This window comes from Lathyrus oleraceus, chromosome 2 (assembly GCF_024323335.1).
Source record: "Lathyrus oleraceus cultivar Zhongwan6 chromosome 2, CAAS_Psat_ZW6_1.0, whole genome shotgun sequence".
Lineage (NCBI taxonomy): Eukaryota > Viridiplantae > Streptophyta > Magnoliopsida > Fabales > Fabaceae > Lathyrus > Lathyrus oleraceus.
Window position 1 is genome coordinate 29,277,882 of NC_066580.1, and position 19,109 is coordinate 29,296,990.

The following is a 19,109-nucleotide window of genomic DNA, read 5'->3' on the forward strand; positions in this document are numbered from 1 at the left end:
TTCAATCCAACGATAAATTTTATTATTCACATATGCGATAAAGAGTTATCAGATGTGACATGTTATTTGAACAAAATAGTATAAAGGGGACTATACTACTAGATATTATGGACAATACTATATATTGTGGACAATACTAGACATTCCACTAGTTTAACATGTAAAATGATAACCATGTTAAATTATAATTTGACGTGCATTTTGTACAAATTAATCCAAAATTACAATCTTGACACTAAAAATAGCATAGACCAAAAATTTGTTTGGAATGTGAGTTGTTTAAACCTTTAGTTATTGAGAAGTTAGATTTCCATGGCACAAAATCGTGTGTAAATATCTTGTTCAATAATATATACCAAACATGGACAACCACCCTTTTTCGTTTACTACTTTTACTACAAAAATCCGTTAATTTCGTTTATCCGTTCCTTAAAGATTGGGATATGTTAAATACTAAGCATAACAAAATGTCAAGTTTTATCATAGCTTCCCTAGTTAAAATCCCCCATGACTCTAACCTCAAAATTCCATTCATTTGGCCATATATCTTGAAAACATAACATTAATAAACACCTTGATTTGTATACCTACATGTTCTTAGGTCCCTCACCTCTTCATTCAGACATGGAACAAAACAGAGTCATGGTAAGCTTGGATCTATATAATAAAATCAAATCAAATATATAGGAAGAAAAGAGTGCAACTTGATCTATCCGAAATGATTTAGGAATAGGAAAATTTCACCACAAAAGTTTTCGAAGAACATCATAATTTTCAAGATTATCATGATTATTGTGTGATTCACATTCTAAATAATCGTTTCCTTCTTTTAATCGAATTCTAACCATGATTTCTCTTGATGCAGCAATGCTTCTGAGTCGAAGTTTATCTCAAATTATTATAGATATAAATATAATATGGAACATGAAAAGACATATTTGAAATCGAGTCTATTGGAGCCTTGAACTTGTATTAGTTAATGTGTATAATGCGGGGGTATTAACCAATACAAGGTCAAGAAACTCAATATTAACGTCTTAAAACCTTGTATTTGAATTTGAAGTTTCAAATCTTGAACTTGAAATGGTTAATGTGCTTTGATCAAGGGGGTATTAACCATTACAAGTTCCCGAATTTATGTTGTTTTTATTGCATGCATAAGAATGAGCAACAACAAAAGTTCTGATTACTATGTATGATTCTATGTATGCAGAAAAACTCTGCTAAAACATCTGTGCCTCAGTTTGGAGGGTGGGACCAAAAGTCTATCGGAGCTACTGACTATTCAATGGTGTTTACTCAAGCTCGTGCGAACAAAAAGCAGCAGAAAACCGACCTGACTGAAGTCAAGCGTGGCAGCACCGGGAATGAACTGGACCTCTCTAAAACTAATCAAGGACATGCTCATCCTGCTCAAGGTCATCATGCTCATCATGCTCGGGATCTCGCCAAAGCTAATCATGGGCAAACTCATCCTCCTCGTGGTCGTCATGCTCAACCTGCTCATGCTCATCCGGTTCATACTCAACCTGCTCATGCTATACCGCATGCAGAAGTTTGCACTCCTTCTCAAGAAGATTCTGTAGTCATGGTGAGGCTATTTTCTTTAGCTGCTATTTAAGTTTCATGCATATTTTTTTTTGCTATTGCTTGAGATTTTATGCTGGGAGCTTCAACTTCCAAAATTGAACACTTTTTTTAGCAAAGTACTCCCCTTAGATTTGGTTCATACCCCTTGATCAATCATCAACCCACATGAATCATTTCCTAGGAGGAGTACTATTGTAAAAATCTATGAACCAGACACCGGAAACACGACACCAATACTGACATGTCGACACCGACAATAATTTGAAATTTTGAATAAATTAAACGTAATCACAAATGTCGATGTCACTTTCGGACACTTACACGGACACACCTCTTTTCAGAGGTGTCGGTGCTACACAGGTCAAAAAGTAACATGGGTTATATAGATTAGAAAGATCTCAGAAAAGTCTATTCTGGCTTCTGTTCGTTCGGTTCTATGTACACGCAGCTCGCACATAGAGAGGAGCATGCAGAGAGATGATCGGCGAATGCAAATTCTAATGCATTTATTGAATATTATCATGCAGGGGAAAAGAAGGATTCTGACCTACATAAATTGCTGTATTAGGCCTTGATATGATAAAAAACCAAACAAACATAGCCACACCTTCATACACTCAAATCAAAGGCATCATTCTATAGTGCTATTAAAAGTACTAGGATCTATGACTTGTAAAATATTTGTGTAGATGAGACAAATTCAATAGAAACCTGACTATTACACATTGTACAGTATCTTATAATAGTTATGGATAATTTTACCTCAACTCATTTTGATACAGTCTAAGCAATGTACGTTACTTAGTCTTAAAATCGGCTCTAATTCAGGCTTTGTCAATGACAAAGGGTGCTTCTTGATAATAACTCCTAAGATTTAAGACTCAGTTGGAGATGGTGACCGTCCTCTCCGAGTAAATAGGTCAGAGAATTGTAGGAGCAAAGTTTACTCCTGCAAGGTTAACCCTAATGATTGAATCAACAAAATTTCTAGCGTTGGATGTCGATCCAATGCCACTAGACTGATTGTAATGGGAGAACTGGCTCCTATTCATTCGAATCCTGACTGGTCCATCAATATCCTGAATAACATCTCTAATAGATTTGGCTTCAATCTTTTCATATTTAACCACATCTTGCAAAATCCATTCCTGAGGGAATTTGTCAATAATATCATAAGTAGTAAGAATTTTCGGGGTCATAACATTAGATCCGCTAAGATTGGCTTCAATAATACATGTTTCATTTCTAGGAGTAGTTTTAAGAGATTTAAAATTGTTATTAACATTAGAAACTTTATAGGTAATTCTACTAATAACGTCTATGTTGGTAACTCCAACATTGAATGTGTCACTTAGGCCTTGAACATATATGACAAGTGAATTTTTAGTGAATTTATCAATTAAACTCATAGTGTAATTAGGATGGCAGTTAAATTAAACTGGACCATCATTAAGGTTAGATTCAACTATAGCAATAGTTGAGTTATGAAAATCTTTAATACGAGTATCACGAAGGACTAACCGAATGAAGGTGTTTAGCCCTAGTTTATGTAAAGGCTTTATAGCTATTTGGATTAATCATATATGGATATAACGATATCCTTCTCTAACATGATTTTCCAACAACTTTCTATTTAACCAATTAATGATTTCATGCTTATTACATATAGATGTAGCAGATATCTGTAGTATGAATAATTTGTTTGCTATAGAAATCAAATGTGCTCATTTTATAAATTTCTTTTAATTTAATTTCCGACATACACCAGTTAACTAATCTATTTTCCATTTCTTGAATTTCTAATTCATGATTTTGAAAAGTATCTTGATCTAATTAAAATTTATCATTGTTTAAGGTAGCAGGAATTAAGGTTTGACTACTAATATTACTACGTGAACTGCATCCTAACTCACTCAAAGCCTTAATGATTTGAGACATAGTTACTAAATAGTAAATTATTAAACAACTTTTCTATTATGTAACTGGTTATTTCTTAGTTTTATTACTTACTTTATATCTCTCTCTCCTCCCCCTTATTTGTTGTTTTTTTAATGGCAACTATAGTGTGCTAAACCAACAGTTCTATTGTCTCACTTCTCGGACTTACGATTTGGACCACACATTATCATCAGATACCCTTAAAGAAAATCAAAGTTCAGAGTTATGGTAAAAAATATACAGTAAAATAAGTAAAACGTTTAACTCTTTTTTTAAAGAAAAACTAATTAAAACTAATTAGAAAGTATATATTGTACATCCCAGAATTCATGAAGTCAATTTTGTGGAAGGCCTAGTATGAAGAGACAAGTAGGTCGGATAATCATAACCATACACAAGTCGAAATTCAGTTAGGATTCACTTAGATGCAAGGCCAGCACGATGGAGCCGACCATGTGATAACTCGGAAGGAAGAACAAGTCAGACCGGACTTTAGTGCTAAGAAACTATAGGGACGATCACGAGGAACGGTTACGACATATCTTCATGATTGTGTGGGGGTTACATAAGTTAATAGACAATGTGTTACTTGAAAATTATAGTAGACAATAGACGTTAAGCATAGTTATTTTTAATGAGGGATATGAAGAGACATGCCTTTAAGGATCATTGATAAATGAAGCAATATAAAAAGAAGTTAGCCCGTGAAGACAAGGGAGACCAACTGAGAAAAACATTTTACAGACACTTAACCAATCATTTGAGACTCTCCCTAAATAGAATCGAAAAATTAACCTTTTAGTATTTTTTAGCAAAAACATTTGGTGTCCACCATGGGGCCTTGGTAATTTTTTCCCATGCCACACAAAAATCATCTTCCAACTCAATTGTTCGATGTCCGGGTCATTTCCCAGCCGAAGTGATCCACCTCCGCCACAAGATTTAACCCAATTACTCGTAGTGGTGAAGACTCCTCGTCAACATAATGAAATATTACAAGATAGCGTCCACGTTTGACAAAGACAAAGTCAACAAGATGGGGATACAAAGCAAGAACTTTTGGATTCCCAACCATTACCTAAGGCCATCTGGGATGATCACATTCCATAGAACTTCAAACCACCACCGTTGATATCTTTTAATGATAAAATTGATCTACATGAACACATTATTGTGGTCAATACTCATATTACAATAGTAGGGACTTTCGACTCCCTTAAGTGCAAACTCATGGCAGGTACCTTTAAAGAGGGAGCTCTGCATTGGTATACGAGCCTACCCAGATTCTCTGTCATTAACTACCGGAATCTAACTAAAAAGATGGTACAACACTTTTCAACAGACAAACATAAAAAAAATATTGACTACTAGTTTATTCAACGTCCGAAGGATACTCGAAATCTCTCTCAGAGAGTACCTGACAAGGTTCAACGAAGAAACCATTAAGATGTCTCACTCGAACTAGGAGATGTTCTCTTTAACATATAAAATAATTTTTTATTGATATTAAATTTCATAGAGATGATCTATATAATAAAACATTTTAATCCAACGATGAATTTTATTATTCAGATATGCAATCGAACATGTCATGTTATTAAATTTTTGAACAAAGTAGTATAAAGGGGACCATACTACTAGATGTTTTGGACAATACCAGATATTCCACTAGTTTAACATGTAAAATGATAACGATGTTAAATTACAATTTGCATTGCATTTTATACAAATTAATCCAAAATAAGAATCCAGACACTAAAAATAGCATAGACCAAAAATTTGTTTGGAATGTTAGTTGTTTAAACCTTTAGTTATTGAGAAGTCAGATTTCCATGGCACAAAATCGTGTGTAAATATCTTGTTCAATAATATATACCGAACATGGACAACCACCCTTTTTCGTTTACTACTTTTACTACAAAAATCCGTTAATTTCGTTTATCCGTTCCTTAAAGATTGGGATATGTTAAATACTAAGCATAACAAAATGTCAAGTTTTATCATAACTTCCCTAGTTAAAATCCCCCATGACTCTAACCTCAAAATTCCATTCATTTGGCCATATATCTTGAAAACATAACATTAATAAACACCTTGATTTGTATAACTACATGTTCTTAGGTCCGTCACCTCTTCATTCAGACATGGAACAAAACAGAGTCATGGTAAGCCTAGATCTATATAATAAAATCAAATCAAATATATAGGAAAAAAAAAGAGTGCAACTTGATCTATCCGAAATGATTTAGGAATAGAAAAATTTCACCACAAAAGTTTTCGAAGAACATCATAATCTTCAAGATTATCATGATTATTGTGTGATTCACATTCTAAATAACGTTTCCTTCTTTTAATCAAATTCTAACCATGATTTCTCTTGATGCAGCAATGCTTCTGAGTCGAAGTTTATCTCAAATTATTATATGATTCACATTCTGAACAATCGTTTCCTTCTTTTCATCAAATTCTAACCATGATTTCTCTTGATGCAACAATGCTTCTGAGTCAAAATTTATCTCAAATTATTATAGATATAAATATAATATGGAACATGAAAAGACATATTTGAAATCGAGTCTATTGGAGCCTTGAACTTGTATTGGTTAATGTGTATAATGCGGGGGTATTAACCAATACAAGGTCAAGAAACTCAATATTAACGTCTTAAAACCTTGTATTTGAATTTGAAGTTTCAAATCTTGAACTTGAAATGGTTAATGTGCTTTGATCAAGGGGATATTAACCATTACAAGTTCCCGATTTCATGTTGTTTCTATTACAAGTTCCCGATTTTATGTTGTTTTTATTGCATGTTTATAATGAGCAACAACAAAAATTCTGATTACTATGTATGATTCTATGTATGCAGAAAAACTCTGCTAAAACATCTGTGCCTCAGTTTGGAGGGTGGGACCAAAAGTCTATCGGAGCGACTGACTATTCAATGGTGTTTACTCAAGCTCGTGCGAACAAAAAGCAGCAGAAAACCGACCTGACTGAAGTCAAGCGTGGCAGCATCGGGAATGAACTGGACCTCTCTAAAACTAATCAGGGACATGCTCATCCTGCTCAAGGTCATCATGCTCATCATGCTCGGGATCTCGCCAAAGCTAATCATGGGCAAACTCATCCTCCTCGTGGTCGTCATGCTCAACCTGCTCATGCTCATCCCGTTCATGCTCAACCTGCCCATGCTATACCGCATGCAGAAGTTTGCACTCCTTCTCAAGAAGATTCTGTAGTCATGGTGAGGCTATTTTCTTTAGCTGCAATTTAAGTTTCATGCATACTTTTTTTGCTATTGCTTGAGATTTTATGCTGGGAGCTTCAGCTTCCAAAATTGAACACTTTTTTTTAGCAAAGTACTCCCCTTAGATTTGGTTCATACCCCCTTGATCAATCATCAACCCACATGAATCATTTCCTAGGAGGAGTACTATTGTAAAAATCTATGAACCAGACACCGGAAACACGACACCAATACTGACATGTCGACACCAGTAATTTGAAAATTTGAATAAATTAAAAGTAATCACAAATGTCGATGTCACTTTCGGACACTTACACGGACACACCTCTTTTCAGAGGTGTCGGTGCTACAGAGGTCAAAAAGCAACATGGGTTATATAGATTAGAAAGATCTCAAAAAAGTTTATTCTGGCTTCTGTTCGTTCGGTTCTATGTACACGCAGCTCGCACATAGAGAGGAGCATGCAGAGAGATGATCGGCGAATGCAAATTCTAATACATTTATTGAATATTATCATGCAGGGGAAAAGAAGGATTCTGACCTACATAAATTGCTGTATTAGGCCTTGATATGATAAAAAACCAAACAAACATAGCCACACCTTCATACACTCAAATCAAAGGCATCATTCTATAGTGCTATTAAAAGTACTAGGATCTATGACTTGTAAAATATTTGTGTAGATGAGACAAGTTCAATAGAAACCTGACTATTACACATTGTACAGTATCTTATAATAGCTATGGATAATTTTACCTCAACTGATTTTGATACAGTATAAGCAATTTACGTTACATCATTGGAACGATGCTTACCAGTATACATTATTCTTATTTATTTGGTCGAACAACTGGAGTTACATACCTTATTCCATTATTCTTATTTATTTGGTCGAACAACTGGAGTTACATACCTTATTCCCCTCCCTAACCAACGATGACAGAAATTATGCGGTGGACTTTGCTCGCTTAACGGGGGCTTGAAGGGAATTTAGATAACTAGCATCCTTCTTGTCCAATCCATCGAACAAATAACTAAAAGGTGACATTTCTATGTATCTCCCAGTACCAGGAGCAACCTTCAATTCATTATTTTCCCAAACAACTCTTCCTCGTGATATAGTCACTTCAATTTTCCCCTAAAATAACAATTTTTTAAATTAGAAACGAACACTTTCAATCTTGATAGCACAGAACAAAATTTCAATTTATTGAACAATATATACAAACAAACACATGTCGAATGGAACTATAGGTAACAGACTGGGTAATACTTAAACCAGTACCTTTCCTCTCCATCCCTCAAAGACGTTTGTGTCCACTCTGGAGTGATGTGATTTTGCTGTTACCTCAAAGCTTGAATTTGGATTGAGAATTATAATATCTGCATCAGAGCCGGGAAGAATCGCTCCTTTCCTTGGATATATATTGAAGATTCTGGCACTGAAGTGATAGTAGAAATATAAAAAATAAAAAAATAAAAACATATAGTTTTCGGATTTTCATCGAACACTTTTTTCAAATCAAAATAATGATTAAAAAATGAACTCCATTATTTCCATAACAGGATGCTAATTTTTACTTCGATTCACCAAAAATTTACCATTCGGTGCTTGTTAACCGGACATAGTCAGTGACAGATATTTGGCCAGATTCCTGTAAGATATATGCCAATAAACGCCAGTTAGAAGATTATCATCTCCTCCATTTTACCCCAACCAGACAAAAAACAGAAGGCGATTATCTTACCACCATGATATCCCATACCAGGTGCATCCTTTCTTCAATACCTGCAGTTTTCAGGTTGCATTGTGTTAGTAAGAAAACATTCCAATATCATCTAGCATGGATTTAGGTCGCAGATGTCCAAGGTTGCCGCGTGATTACCATTGACACCATTAGGAATTTTTCGGAAGTCATCAATTCCCAAAGATTTCTGGGTGGAATTGAAGACACAATGATCAGTTCCTACCAGCTGCAAATTTGTAAAATGCATTGTTTGGTCAAATGAACGGTCTTAGCAAAGAGAATAAATTTGAGCTCAGGGTATAGATAAAATACAGAGATCAGAAATAATCAAAACTCAAAAGTATGATGCATGTTATGGCCGAGACCATCTTAACTAACTTTTTCAGGTTCAAACCAATTATCTTTAAATGATTACTAAAGCTAACTCTAATTCAACGTGAAACCTGCAAAACTCCTGTTGCGAGAGCAGCTTGTAGGGCCTTATCATGTCCTTGTTTCCTAATAGGGGGACTCATCAGATACCTGAAACGTGAGAATGAAATATGGCCTATATATTCTTAAACTGAAGACAGCAAAAGAATATAACAACGAAAAAAACAATGTAACGAGGGAAGGAACTTGCTTTGCTGCAGTCACAAAGTCAGGATGCCAAAGCCAGGAACCATCAAGGGCTAACCCAGATACAATAGGCTCTCCAATTACTCTTTGTCCTGAAGTAAGAAAACAAACATGTCACCTACTAAAACTAAGGGCCTGTTTGGATGGACTTATTTGAGATAATCTACTGCCGTAAGTTTTGTGACCTTGTTTGAGAGACTTAATCAAAACAACTTATGACATTTTTCATAAATTTTTTTGAACTAATTTTTACAGAGTTCTTCAAGGTAGCTAATCAAAACAACTTATAACATATATAAAAACAATTTAAATTTATTTTATCTTTTGTTATAAAAATAGCTTATGCGAGCTTATTCATAAGCGCTTATTTTGATAAGCACTTGTGCTATAAGCTGCAAATAAGCTTTTTATCCAAACAGACCCTAAGTCATTTGGGAACAAAAGCACTTAAGGTCAAGATGGAAACAGTAAATAAGTAGGGAAGATTACTAAAATTAAGTTCAGTAAAACTTAAAACGTCACACTTGAAACACATCAATCCAAAGCTGTCAAACTCAGATCTCGGTATACGAGAGATTTCTCCGTAGACTAATACAAAAGTAAAAAATGTTTAAAACATCTGTCATAATATGCAAACACAATGTAACAAGTCAATAGCATGTGCATAGTAAATGTTCAACATCTATCTTAGATTCTGTAATAAAGCAGACAAAAGATTACAAACTCGGCATTATAGAATCACTTTTTTTTACAAGTTCAAGCAAATGAGCTCTAAGTCTCAGAGTCAGACTCTCAATTAAGTGCAAGTGATTGACTATATGAGTGGCCCCAATTTTCTGTATGGCAAAGTAGATTCGATATAATTGCATAGCAAAAGAGTGGATTGTAAAGTGTTGTCAAGTTAATCTAATCATGGCTGCTATAATTCAAGTACAACAAGTCTTGTTTATACATTTTTCTCTATAAAAAAACGAGAATATTGTTGTGCAAACGTAATAGTTTTTCTACAAATAGACTCTTAATGGTATCTCTATATGTTGTAATTGCATGCTTTCTCTACCTAATCTGGAATACATTACAAGGATTGAAGTTAAGAACCTGATGTCCTGGCTTTCGCAATTTCTTCCATTGCATCAATGCTCATGACATGAACCACATACAAAGGAGTGTTTACAAAATCTGCTAAGCGAATAGCACGAGCAGTTGCCTCTCCTTCTAACTACACATGTTAAGGTTCCAAGTCAAATAAAGAAATGTATTATGAGCCATACTAACAGGTATTTAGATTTTAAACTTCACAGTAATCACAGAATACAACAAAACAAAACAAGTAATCAATCTAATGATTCTGATCATGTACCAGCTAAATGAGATTCATCAACAGAGATAAAAAAAATTGATCAGAATGAATGTATTACTAGAGTGATTACAACTTAGCAGCATGCAAATTTTGACAAGGGTAGCTAAAAGCAGATAATTTGGCTCAAGTATAAGCACCTAAATCCAGTATCTATATTCCATTATTCTCTTCAATTCTATTATTCAGTAAACTATTTATTAGAAAGAGCAAAAATGAGACTAACCACTGGAGGCCTTGAAAGAGCATGTCCCTCGGGTCCAGTTATTCCAAGCTCTATCATTTTCTTTTGCCCTTCATCTATAGCATCTCCGTTTTCTGCATGGACCATGGCTAAGGCACCGAGAGACTTGCACTTTTTAAGTCCTTGTAGAAGAAGCTCATCACCGATCATAAGAGCTCCTTTGTAAGCCATGAAAAACTTAAACGAATTGATACCTACAATCAGAAAACAAAGATGTATTTACTACGTGAAATAAATTCCTCAGAGCCCTTCCACAGGGTTATTTGCCTCATAATAAACCAAATTATCTAAAATGCAAAAAGGAAGTAAAATTATAACCTTTCTCGACCATGAGCTCCATTTCTCTTGCAACTGTTTCATCCCATTTGGTAATAGCCATATGGAAACCATAATCCATGCAAGACTTCTGCGCCTTCTTTTCATAGGCTTCGAAACCGGCCGTTAAACTCCCATCAATTGGTATGGCAAAGTCAATGTGCATTGTCGTCCCACCAGCCAATGCTGCGGCCTGGCCACTGAAGAAGTCATCCTTCGTTACAGTGTTCATAAACTCAAACTCTAGATGAGTATGAGGATCAATGCCTCCTGTTAGTAAACAAAAAGATGCAATCATATGGTATGTCAAAATCTGATGATGATGATGATGTCAAATTGACATCAAGATGGAATGTAAGAAACTAAATTCATGCATACAAGTGACATCGCTACGGTGATTCATTTAAGAAGCATTTAACTATTGTATAGGTGTTAGAGCATCATTGGAAGTGTTGTAAGATTAAAAATCAAAGGTCTAACCTGGCATAACAAACTTGCCAGTAGCATCTATGACACGCACCTCATCTCCAACCTGGCAATACGGAAATTACAAAAGTAAAAAACCCTAGGACAGAAAGCATAAAGTTGAATACAAAATCTGTGAAAACACTTTCTATTTTCATTTCTTAAGAATTGTGTTGATTTTAACATGATAAGAGTCTTGGAGTAAATCATTGCAAGTTAAGAATGAGAAATAATACAGTGATAGTTGGATTAACAGCAACGATGAGACCGTCTTCAATATAAACATCGGCGATTTGTTGATGGTGAGCATTAACGACAGTACCGCCTTTGATCAACAACTTGGATGATGATGGAATTGAATCTCCACAGGAAGAGTCTCCGTATCCGATTCCAGCTTCACAAAACTGAATTTCAAAATCCAAATTCAAAACTCGAAGATAAGAAGAAGAATAAAAGTCAACTAAAAGAGAAGCGGAGAAGAAGAGTTACAGTACCTGGTTAGGTTGTGCATGCAAAGAGGGAGCGATGGCGGCGATGATAAGGGAGGAGAAGAGGAAAAAGGAAGTGAAAGCCATGATTGATAAAACTAAACCATTCAGTGGCATAAAGATAAGATATTTATCTGTGTTGTTTCTTTGTTTCCGTTTTCAAACCAATCATTGTTTCTTTGTTTCCATTTTCAAACCAATCGCTGTAACTATTGTTTCTTTGGTTCCGTTTTCAAACCAATCACTGTAACTGTTGTTTCTTTGTTTCCGTTTTCAAACCAATCACGTAACTGTGGTCCTTGGTTGAAGAAGCATCCGGAGTAATCTCAATCTACTAAAATATCAGAATGTGTGGTTCAAATCAATTTTTAAAAATTTATATCTAATTTATTAAATTTTTGCATTTTAAAATCAAAATTAATTTAAATAAAAATTTCATACTCCACTATTCATATAGATCAGATTTCGAATTAATTTTTAAAATGAATTCGAATCAAATTGTATTTATATATTTTATTTAAAATTGACGATTTGTTATTTTTTATGATATGTTTTTATTTAAAATCTTAAAATTTGTTTATTTTTAAAAGATATATAATTTATTTATTTTTTAAATAATTTATGAACATGAATTTTGTGAAACTTTATAAATGAAATATATAAACTAAAATTTTGATTTACATCAATCTCAATGAGAAAAAAAGTAAAAAAATATCTAAATTATTTGAATTTGATTAATTCACAGAATCAAATAAAATATGGGACCAAATTATAATTAAACTGAAGAATAAAGAATTAACTCCTTCATTTTTTCTCTTCCTTATTTCCAAAACTAAAAACCAAAAATCAAAATCTTTAAAATATATTTTAGTTTTCCAGTATATAAAACTTTAATTAGGGAATAGTTTTCAAAAATAGTTTTGTAAAATTAGACTATCAAACAATATAAAAAAAAATGAGTATTGTCAACAATCTAATCTCTCACACATAACATTGAAATATTTCAGTTCTCAAGAATGTTAATAATGACGCCTTTGAATAGACATTTGATGTTCCAAACAGTAAAAATACGAAGTAATGGTGATCGGTATCCGAAGGTGAAATTCTCCAAACTTTCACCTTGCAACTCAAGCATAAGGGCTTGTGGAGCAACTGTTCTAACTCAATCATAATCCTTTTGGACCAACCACTCTGAGATAGTTTGTTTCGGGCCAAAGCCTTTCGACCAACTATGTGGTCATGTTTCTATAATCTTTTCCTTACCATAAGATTATCCTATACATTGCTGCATGGGATTTACGCTTCAAACACATCCAACGGTCCTCCATGTAACACCCTAAACCCCGGATAATAGATTTTAAATAAAAATAACAGGAAAAATATGTTACTTCATCATAAATACTTAATAAATCATAAAACAACAGATGTTGCACAACGGAAATTTATTTAGAAACACCATTGAAGCTAGCAGAAATATACCCGAACGTATCGCCCACTCGAACATACAACAGAGTCGCCATCGAACTTTATTTATCCCCAAATGGTCTTTTGGTCACTCAATTAGACTGTGGGATTATACAAATTCAAAGGATTTAATTAATCAAAATTACTTTTGATCAATTTGATCATAGGTTTATCTTGGTTTGAAAACTGGGTTAGCGCCTAATCTAATGGTTAGAATTGAATTAGACTATCCTAAGGAGTTATGCCATAGTTGATTATAAATTCTATGTTAGAGAAATCCTAAGGGAGCATGTTAATGTTAAGATTTTTTGGATAAAAATCATGTATTAAATTCTATTCCTAAAGGAGCATGTGATTATATAGGTAAAAATGTCAAAAATTACCCCTAAAGGGTAAAATGGTCTTTTGACAATTTTATGGTTATTGAATCTAGAATTCTAATTATGAAAATTCTAGTTAAACTCAATTAAATTCTAAACTATTTTATTGCTGAAAATGCTATTAGACTCTAAAATGTTCTTATTCCGAAAATTGTTAATATCCCTAAAATCTCTATTTAAATCTAATTTCAAATCCAAAACAAGAATTAACAAACCTAGCAATATTTCTAATATTTTTAGAAACCCTAATTAACTCCTGATCGATCTAATCAACCTAAATTCTACCAATAAAAAATAATCTAATTAACAAAACTAAATAACAAATAAAAGCAAAGAAAAGAGAATGGGCATTTGCATAACAGAGGGGGTGCAGTCCCTATTTGGGTGTGTGCTGGAAAAAGAGGGTGAGATAGTGTCAAAGTTATGGGCTTCAGTTGCCAAAGCCCAAAGCTGAATAGATTCTCTTTTTGGCCAGGGGGTGCAACAGAGTAATGGGAGTGAGAGGGTACTGCATTGGGCTTGGAATGTGACAAGCTCAAACACAAGCAAACCAACAGAATTTGAAGCTGTAAGTGCGCGCTCTAATGGCCTTTTACCTCACCTGAACCTCGCCGTGAGTCACCGCCGTCGGAAAAGATTCTGGCGGCGGCGGCCACCAGAAATGGACAATGGATCCACCTGCATCTTCGTTTCCACCTCCTGAACAAGAATCCAAACTCCAAATCCTCTAATTATTGGCCTAAGCCCACAATGGATCCCAAATCCTCAAGAACCCTAAGAAACTCAATCTCTAATTACGCATCCAAAAATGAAATTCAGAGCTCATGGTGCTAGGGCTTTGAATTACCTTAATGTAAGGTGCAATATGGCAATCGAAATGTGGAGAAACAAAGAAAATGGACCTACATCTGAAGTTGAGACTTGCTCCGACGACTGTTGATCGGAGAAGATGAAGACAGAAAATCACTTGTACAGACAGGCACGACATTGCCTTTATCTTCTTCTGATTTGCTTGTCTTCCAATTCTTCTTCTTCCAAAATTCTGTAGTGTGATGAGGTTGAGCTCACTCTTCTTGAAGCTTCAATGTGAAGCCTCAATTGAGTTTTAGAAATTGAGCTTTGAGTGTGAGAGGGAGGGGGTTCATAGTGAATTTAGGAGTTTGAGAGTGATGGTTGCAAAAAGAGAGAGAGCTATTGAAATGATGATGATGATCTTGGTTAAATAGGCATTAGGATTGGATTAGAGCAGGCTTGGAACCCAGGTTTGGAGTTAGTTAGGTGAGGTTTGGAGTTAGTTGGTTTGAACTCAGTGAGTTACTCATTGAGTTAGTTTGTTATGGTCTTGAAAGTTGTTATGACAGTTGGTTGGTTAATTTAGTGGAATGTATTCAAGTTATTTTGTTTCTGACTGGACATTGCAGGTTAAAACTGAGTGACGACCTGTTGTTTAGTTAGCCCAATTTGCAAAGTGTAACAGGTAGGCTTAATCATGAATTGCAACTGTAGGTTAACAAATATGTGGGTATGTTGTGTAAGTTGTGATGTGATTTTGATCATGTTTATGTAGGGTCTGTGAACCATGTGATGCTTCTGAGTTTAACTTTGATTATGCCTTTGGTTCATAGGTTGAATCTTGTTCCCACTTCCATGACAAGTTGCCCTTGCTTGTAGGACTTAGGCATTATACCAAATGGTGGCAGACTGGTGTTTTGTTGGACTGGTGCAGGATGTAGGTAACCTTGACTGCAATGAATATTCCTACTGATGTGCGATGTTGCCACAGTTATAGTTGGCCTTGATGTGTTGTAGATTAAACCTCACAGTTAACTTGTGATGCATGGCCCATTTTATACCATGATACTATGATGCTTTACTGGAGAAAAAAAAAGGAAAGTGAGTATTCCTTATGTGTGGATTAAGCTTGTCTATTGCAGGGATAATTCTGGAGTTGAGTCAATGATTCTTTGGCCATGGTCGCATTTATGACAGGAATACATACTTCAACTGGATCAATTCTCATAGTTTGTGTTTGAATTCTGGATTTGCAATGGCACTGCAATCTAGTGTTGATGTAGGATGTATGTTTGAATTGCTCGAGGCCAATATTGGTTTGTTGCAACAAGCAAGCCTAATGTGTATTGATGCAAGTATTTATGGTTCTGCAATGGCTTGGTTTCAATGCAATTCCGAATTGGTTTTGGCTTATGGTTTTCTGGTATTCATGCAGATGTGCATTTGTTTTGTATGATTGACTTGCAAGCCTTGGCTATCTTCGATGACAGGGGTTCATGCTCAACATATAGGTCCAAATCTCATAGTAGTGTAACTAGGCCCCATGAGGTTAAACCTGACTTGGTCCATTTGCAAAATTCATGTAAAACAAGCTATGAGTCGACTCCAACAGGGGATGAGTCGACTCAAACAGAGTTTATTCCAGGGTTGAGTCGACCTATGACTCGACCTTTTCGGACTCGTGGCAACATGGTTCACATGGAAATGGGAAATGAGTCGACGTAAGGAGTGGATGAGTCGACTCAAACATGGTTTATTTCAGGGTTGAGTCGACCTACAGCTCGACCTGTTCGGACCTGAAGCAACACGGTTCAAATGAAATGAGTCAACGTATGGTGTGGATGAGTTTACTCATTCAGGTTTTCCAGAATTGGGTTGACCTGTAAGTCGACCTGTTCAGACCTGAAGGTTTTGCTTTGAGTCATGAGTCGACTCACGGAGCTGAAACTTCCAAAAATGAGTTTTGCAATGTATTATACATTTTTTGCATTTTTTTGTATGTAATGAATATTTTATGGATGAAAATGAATGGGATTGGTCAATTGGATGAAAATGAATTGACTTAAAACATGAATATGTCACTTGAAATGGATTGAATTTTGGGCTTCTATGATCATGATTTGAAATTAGGTATGGATAAACATGATCTGTATGAACTAATTTGAAATGGCTTGCATAAACTCAAACCCAAGATCCACAACTGACTCACGAAAGAAAGAAACATGAACCTTAGCAAGACCTATGGACCAAGCAATAGTGGCATGACAATGATCAGATGAATAATTGGAGGCGGATGGAAGTTATGAGACCAAGGACTTGGGTTATGACTAATAGGCTCTAGCACCAATGACGGAACCACAACCAAGGAGACAAAATGAATGAACCAAGCACAGGAGGCTGAGTGAAACACACACTGTGTGAAAGATCGCATGAGATTAGGGTTTAGACGTTAAGTAAAGTATACAGAAGATCAGACACAAGATCCCATATGAGCAAAACCAAGAATTAGGGTCTCGACCCATAAAGTGTGTAATACCATGACCTTCAAGCAAAGCCATATTTTATCAACCAAGTATTAAATCTACGATGCTTATTATCAAGTGTTAATCATGAATGAATGATGTGTGTCAATGAGACATGAATGAGGTTAGGCAAAAAAAGCAAAAATGAGGGGCAAATCTTGGGGTACTACAACCATAAAACATGTTGAATAGAACTGAATCAATACATCATAATCAAAATATCATAATAGTTTATTACAAACAAATCAAAGTAATACAAACGAATTCCCTTGTCCCTAGTGTTACAGATCAAAGCATTCTTATTCAAAAACTAGAATATACGGAAGATAAAAGTATGCTGAGAGGAAACAATCATCTCGCTGCAACAACGAACCTCAGTCCTACTAATCACTTGTGCAAAGCACACCACAAAACCAAGCAAACAAGAAAGGGGTGAGAGTATACTTACATATAGTAATGGTGAAAGTTTCGGAAAATAATATGATAATCGAGAAACGATAAATCACTCAAAACATGAATGATAATCACGCAATGACAAACACAAAATACAACATCGAAACAACCATTCATCACAAGACACATCAATGTATGTGTCATACCCCGATTTTGACCCTGAAATTTTTCCATTTTTTCTTTTATTTTTTGCATTTTTCGCATACATTCGTCAGTATAAAATGGATTTTAATATCTTCACTTTTTTAATTTGGTTTTAATTTCAAATTAAGTTTAATTCCAATTGTCAATTTAATCTTAATTATTTATTTTTACTAAGGATTAAAACTCTAATCGACTTTTATTTCCAAATGAATGTTAGAGTTGGTACCCGAGTAATTTTAAATGAATTATAGATTAATTGGTTTTTAATTTGGTTTTTTTGCTGATTTGTTATTAGTAATTAAATTGACATTCAAACTAATACTGGATTATTCCTAAAAAGTCCACATCCATTTTTATAATTAAAATTCAAAATCCAAAAATCCATTTTATATCCATAGTTCATTTCAAAATCCAAGTGCATCCGGTGGATTCTCATGCGGGTTATATGCATTAGTCCTGTGTCTGAAAACAACTCTGTGAAGGAGGAGGCAAAAGAGCTATTTCATGATGGACTGGAAAGTGAGTTAGTTCTTTCTTGGAGGGTCTTTTTATCCTGCAGTTACCTTGAGCAAATGGATGTTGAGCGGTTTACTCTATAGGCTAAAAAGACTCTAATTGAAGACAATTGGGTTCTAGGCATTCTTTTTCTAGCCTATCATGATCCATTTTGTACGTGTGGTAGGGGGATATGGAAGAAGTTTTGGTGCTATTTACAAAGGGATGAATAATTATGCTTGGGGACTACTTCAGATATCGAAAGTCGTGAGCTTCTTAAATAATGATTGTAAACTTGTTCATGGTAATGTTTTCTTGGCTAGCGTTGTTGCCACACAAACTCTGGACTGGAAACTCCATGCTTTTGATGTTCTATCAGAATTTGATGGGAGCAATGAGTCACCCTCTACGCAAGTGCCGCAATATGCATTGGCTTGTCGCAACTCAATACAAAGCAATGGAATTGGCAAAATCTGACTGGGTTTTATTTAGAAGTCTCCTCCATGGGCCATTAATTCTTGGGGCATGGGCTGTCTTATCTATGAGCTATTCTCTGGTTTGAAGTTGAGCAAAATAGAAGAATTACATAATACTGCCCCCATTCCCAAGTTCCTGCTTCCAGATTACCAGTCGTCTCTCATCCTGGGATTGACTCATTGAGATAAATAATTATGCTTTGACTCATTGAGATAAATAATTATGCTTTGACTCATTGAGATAAATAATTATGCTGCTAAAAGTCAACATCCCTTTTTGTTACTACAATCAATCATTACAGGGCCTAATGTGTGAGGCCTAAAAAGATAAATAACTCTACAGCAATTTGACCACAGTATAACAACACGG

General features: G+C 34.9%; 2 protein-coding genes across 2 annotated transcripts; one reads left to right on the top strand and one right to left on the bottom strand.

The window, feature by feature from the left end:
• The first annotated feature begins 479 nt into the window (after positions 1-479).
• Positions 480-2,371, top strand: LOC127117853 (uncharacterized). Its single transcript, XM_051047975.1, has 3 exons — positions 480-645; positions 1,214-1,591; positions 2,118-2,371. Exons 1-3 carry the CDS (start codon positions 592-594, stop codon positions 2,163-2,165), a joined length of 480 nt encoding a protein of 159 aa, XP_050903932.1. The 5' UTR covers positions 480-591; the 3' UTR covers positions 2,166-2,371.
• A 5,013-nt stretch (positions 2,372-7,384) lies between these two features.
• On the bottom strand, positions 7,385-12,300 carry LOC127117852 (dihydropyrimidinase). Its single transcript, XM_051047973.1, has 13 exons — positions 12,020-12,300; positions 11,762-11,929; positions 11,541-11,592; positions 11,064-11,330; positions 10,728-10,939; positions 10,243-10,363; positions 9,149-9,236; positions 8,970-9,048; positions 8,665-8,752; positions 8,527-8,567; positions 8,381-8,433; positions 8,064-8,220; positions 7,385-7,916 (listed from the first exon to the last, which is right to left on the bottom strand). The coding sequence occupies exons 1-13, from the start codon at positions 12,128-12,130 to the stop codon at positions 7,725-7,727; spliced, it is 1,629 nt and encodes a 542-aa protein (XP_050903930.1). The 5' UTR covers positions 12,131-12,300; the 3' UTR covers positions 7,385-7,724.
• Positions 12,301-19,109: the final 6,809 nt, after the last annotated feature.

Excerpts from the sequence above, each read along its gene's own strand:
- LOC127117852 (XM_051047973.1), bottom strand. The coding sequence starts at position 12,130 with ATGCCACTGAATGGTTTAGTTTTATCAATCATGGCTTTCACTTCCTTT. Across the intron at positions 11,593-11,761 it reads CTGTTAATCCAACTATCACT|GTTGGAGATGAGGTGCGTGT; the intron begins GTATTATTTCTC and ends CCGTATTGCCAG. Across the intron at positions 11,331-11,540 it reads TGGCAAGTTTGTTATGCCAG|GAGGCATTGATCCTCATACT; the intron begins GTTAGACCTTTG and ends GTTTACTAACAG.
- LOC127117853 (XM_051047975.1), top strand. The coding sequence starts at position 592 with ATGTTCTTAGGTCCCTCACCTCTTCATTCAGACATGGAACAAAACAGA. Across the intron at positions 646-1,213 it reads TGGAACAAAACAGAGTCATG|AAAAACTCTGCTAAAACATC; the intron begins GTAAGCTTGGAT and ends CTATGTATGCAG. Across the intron at positions 1,592-2,117 it reads AAGAAGATTCTGTAGTCATG|GGGAAAAGAAGGATTCTGAC; the intron begins GTGAGGCTATTT and ends ATTATCATGCAG.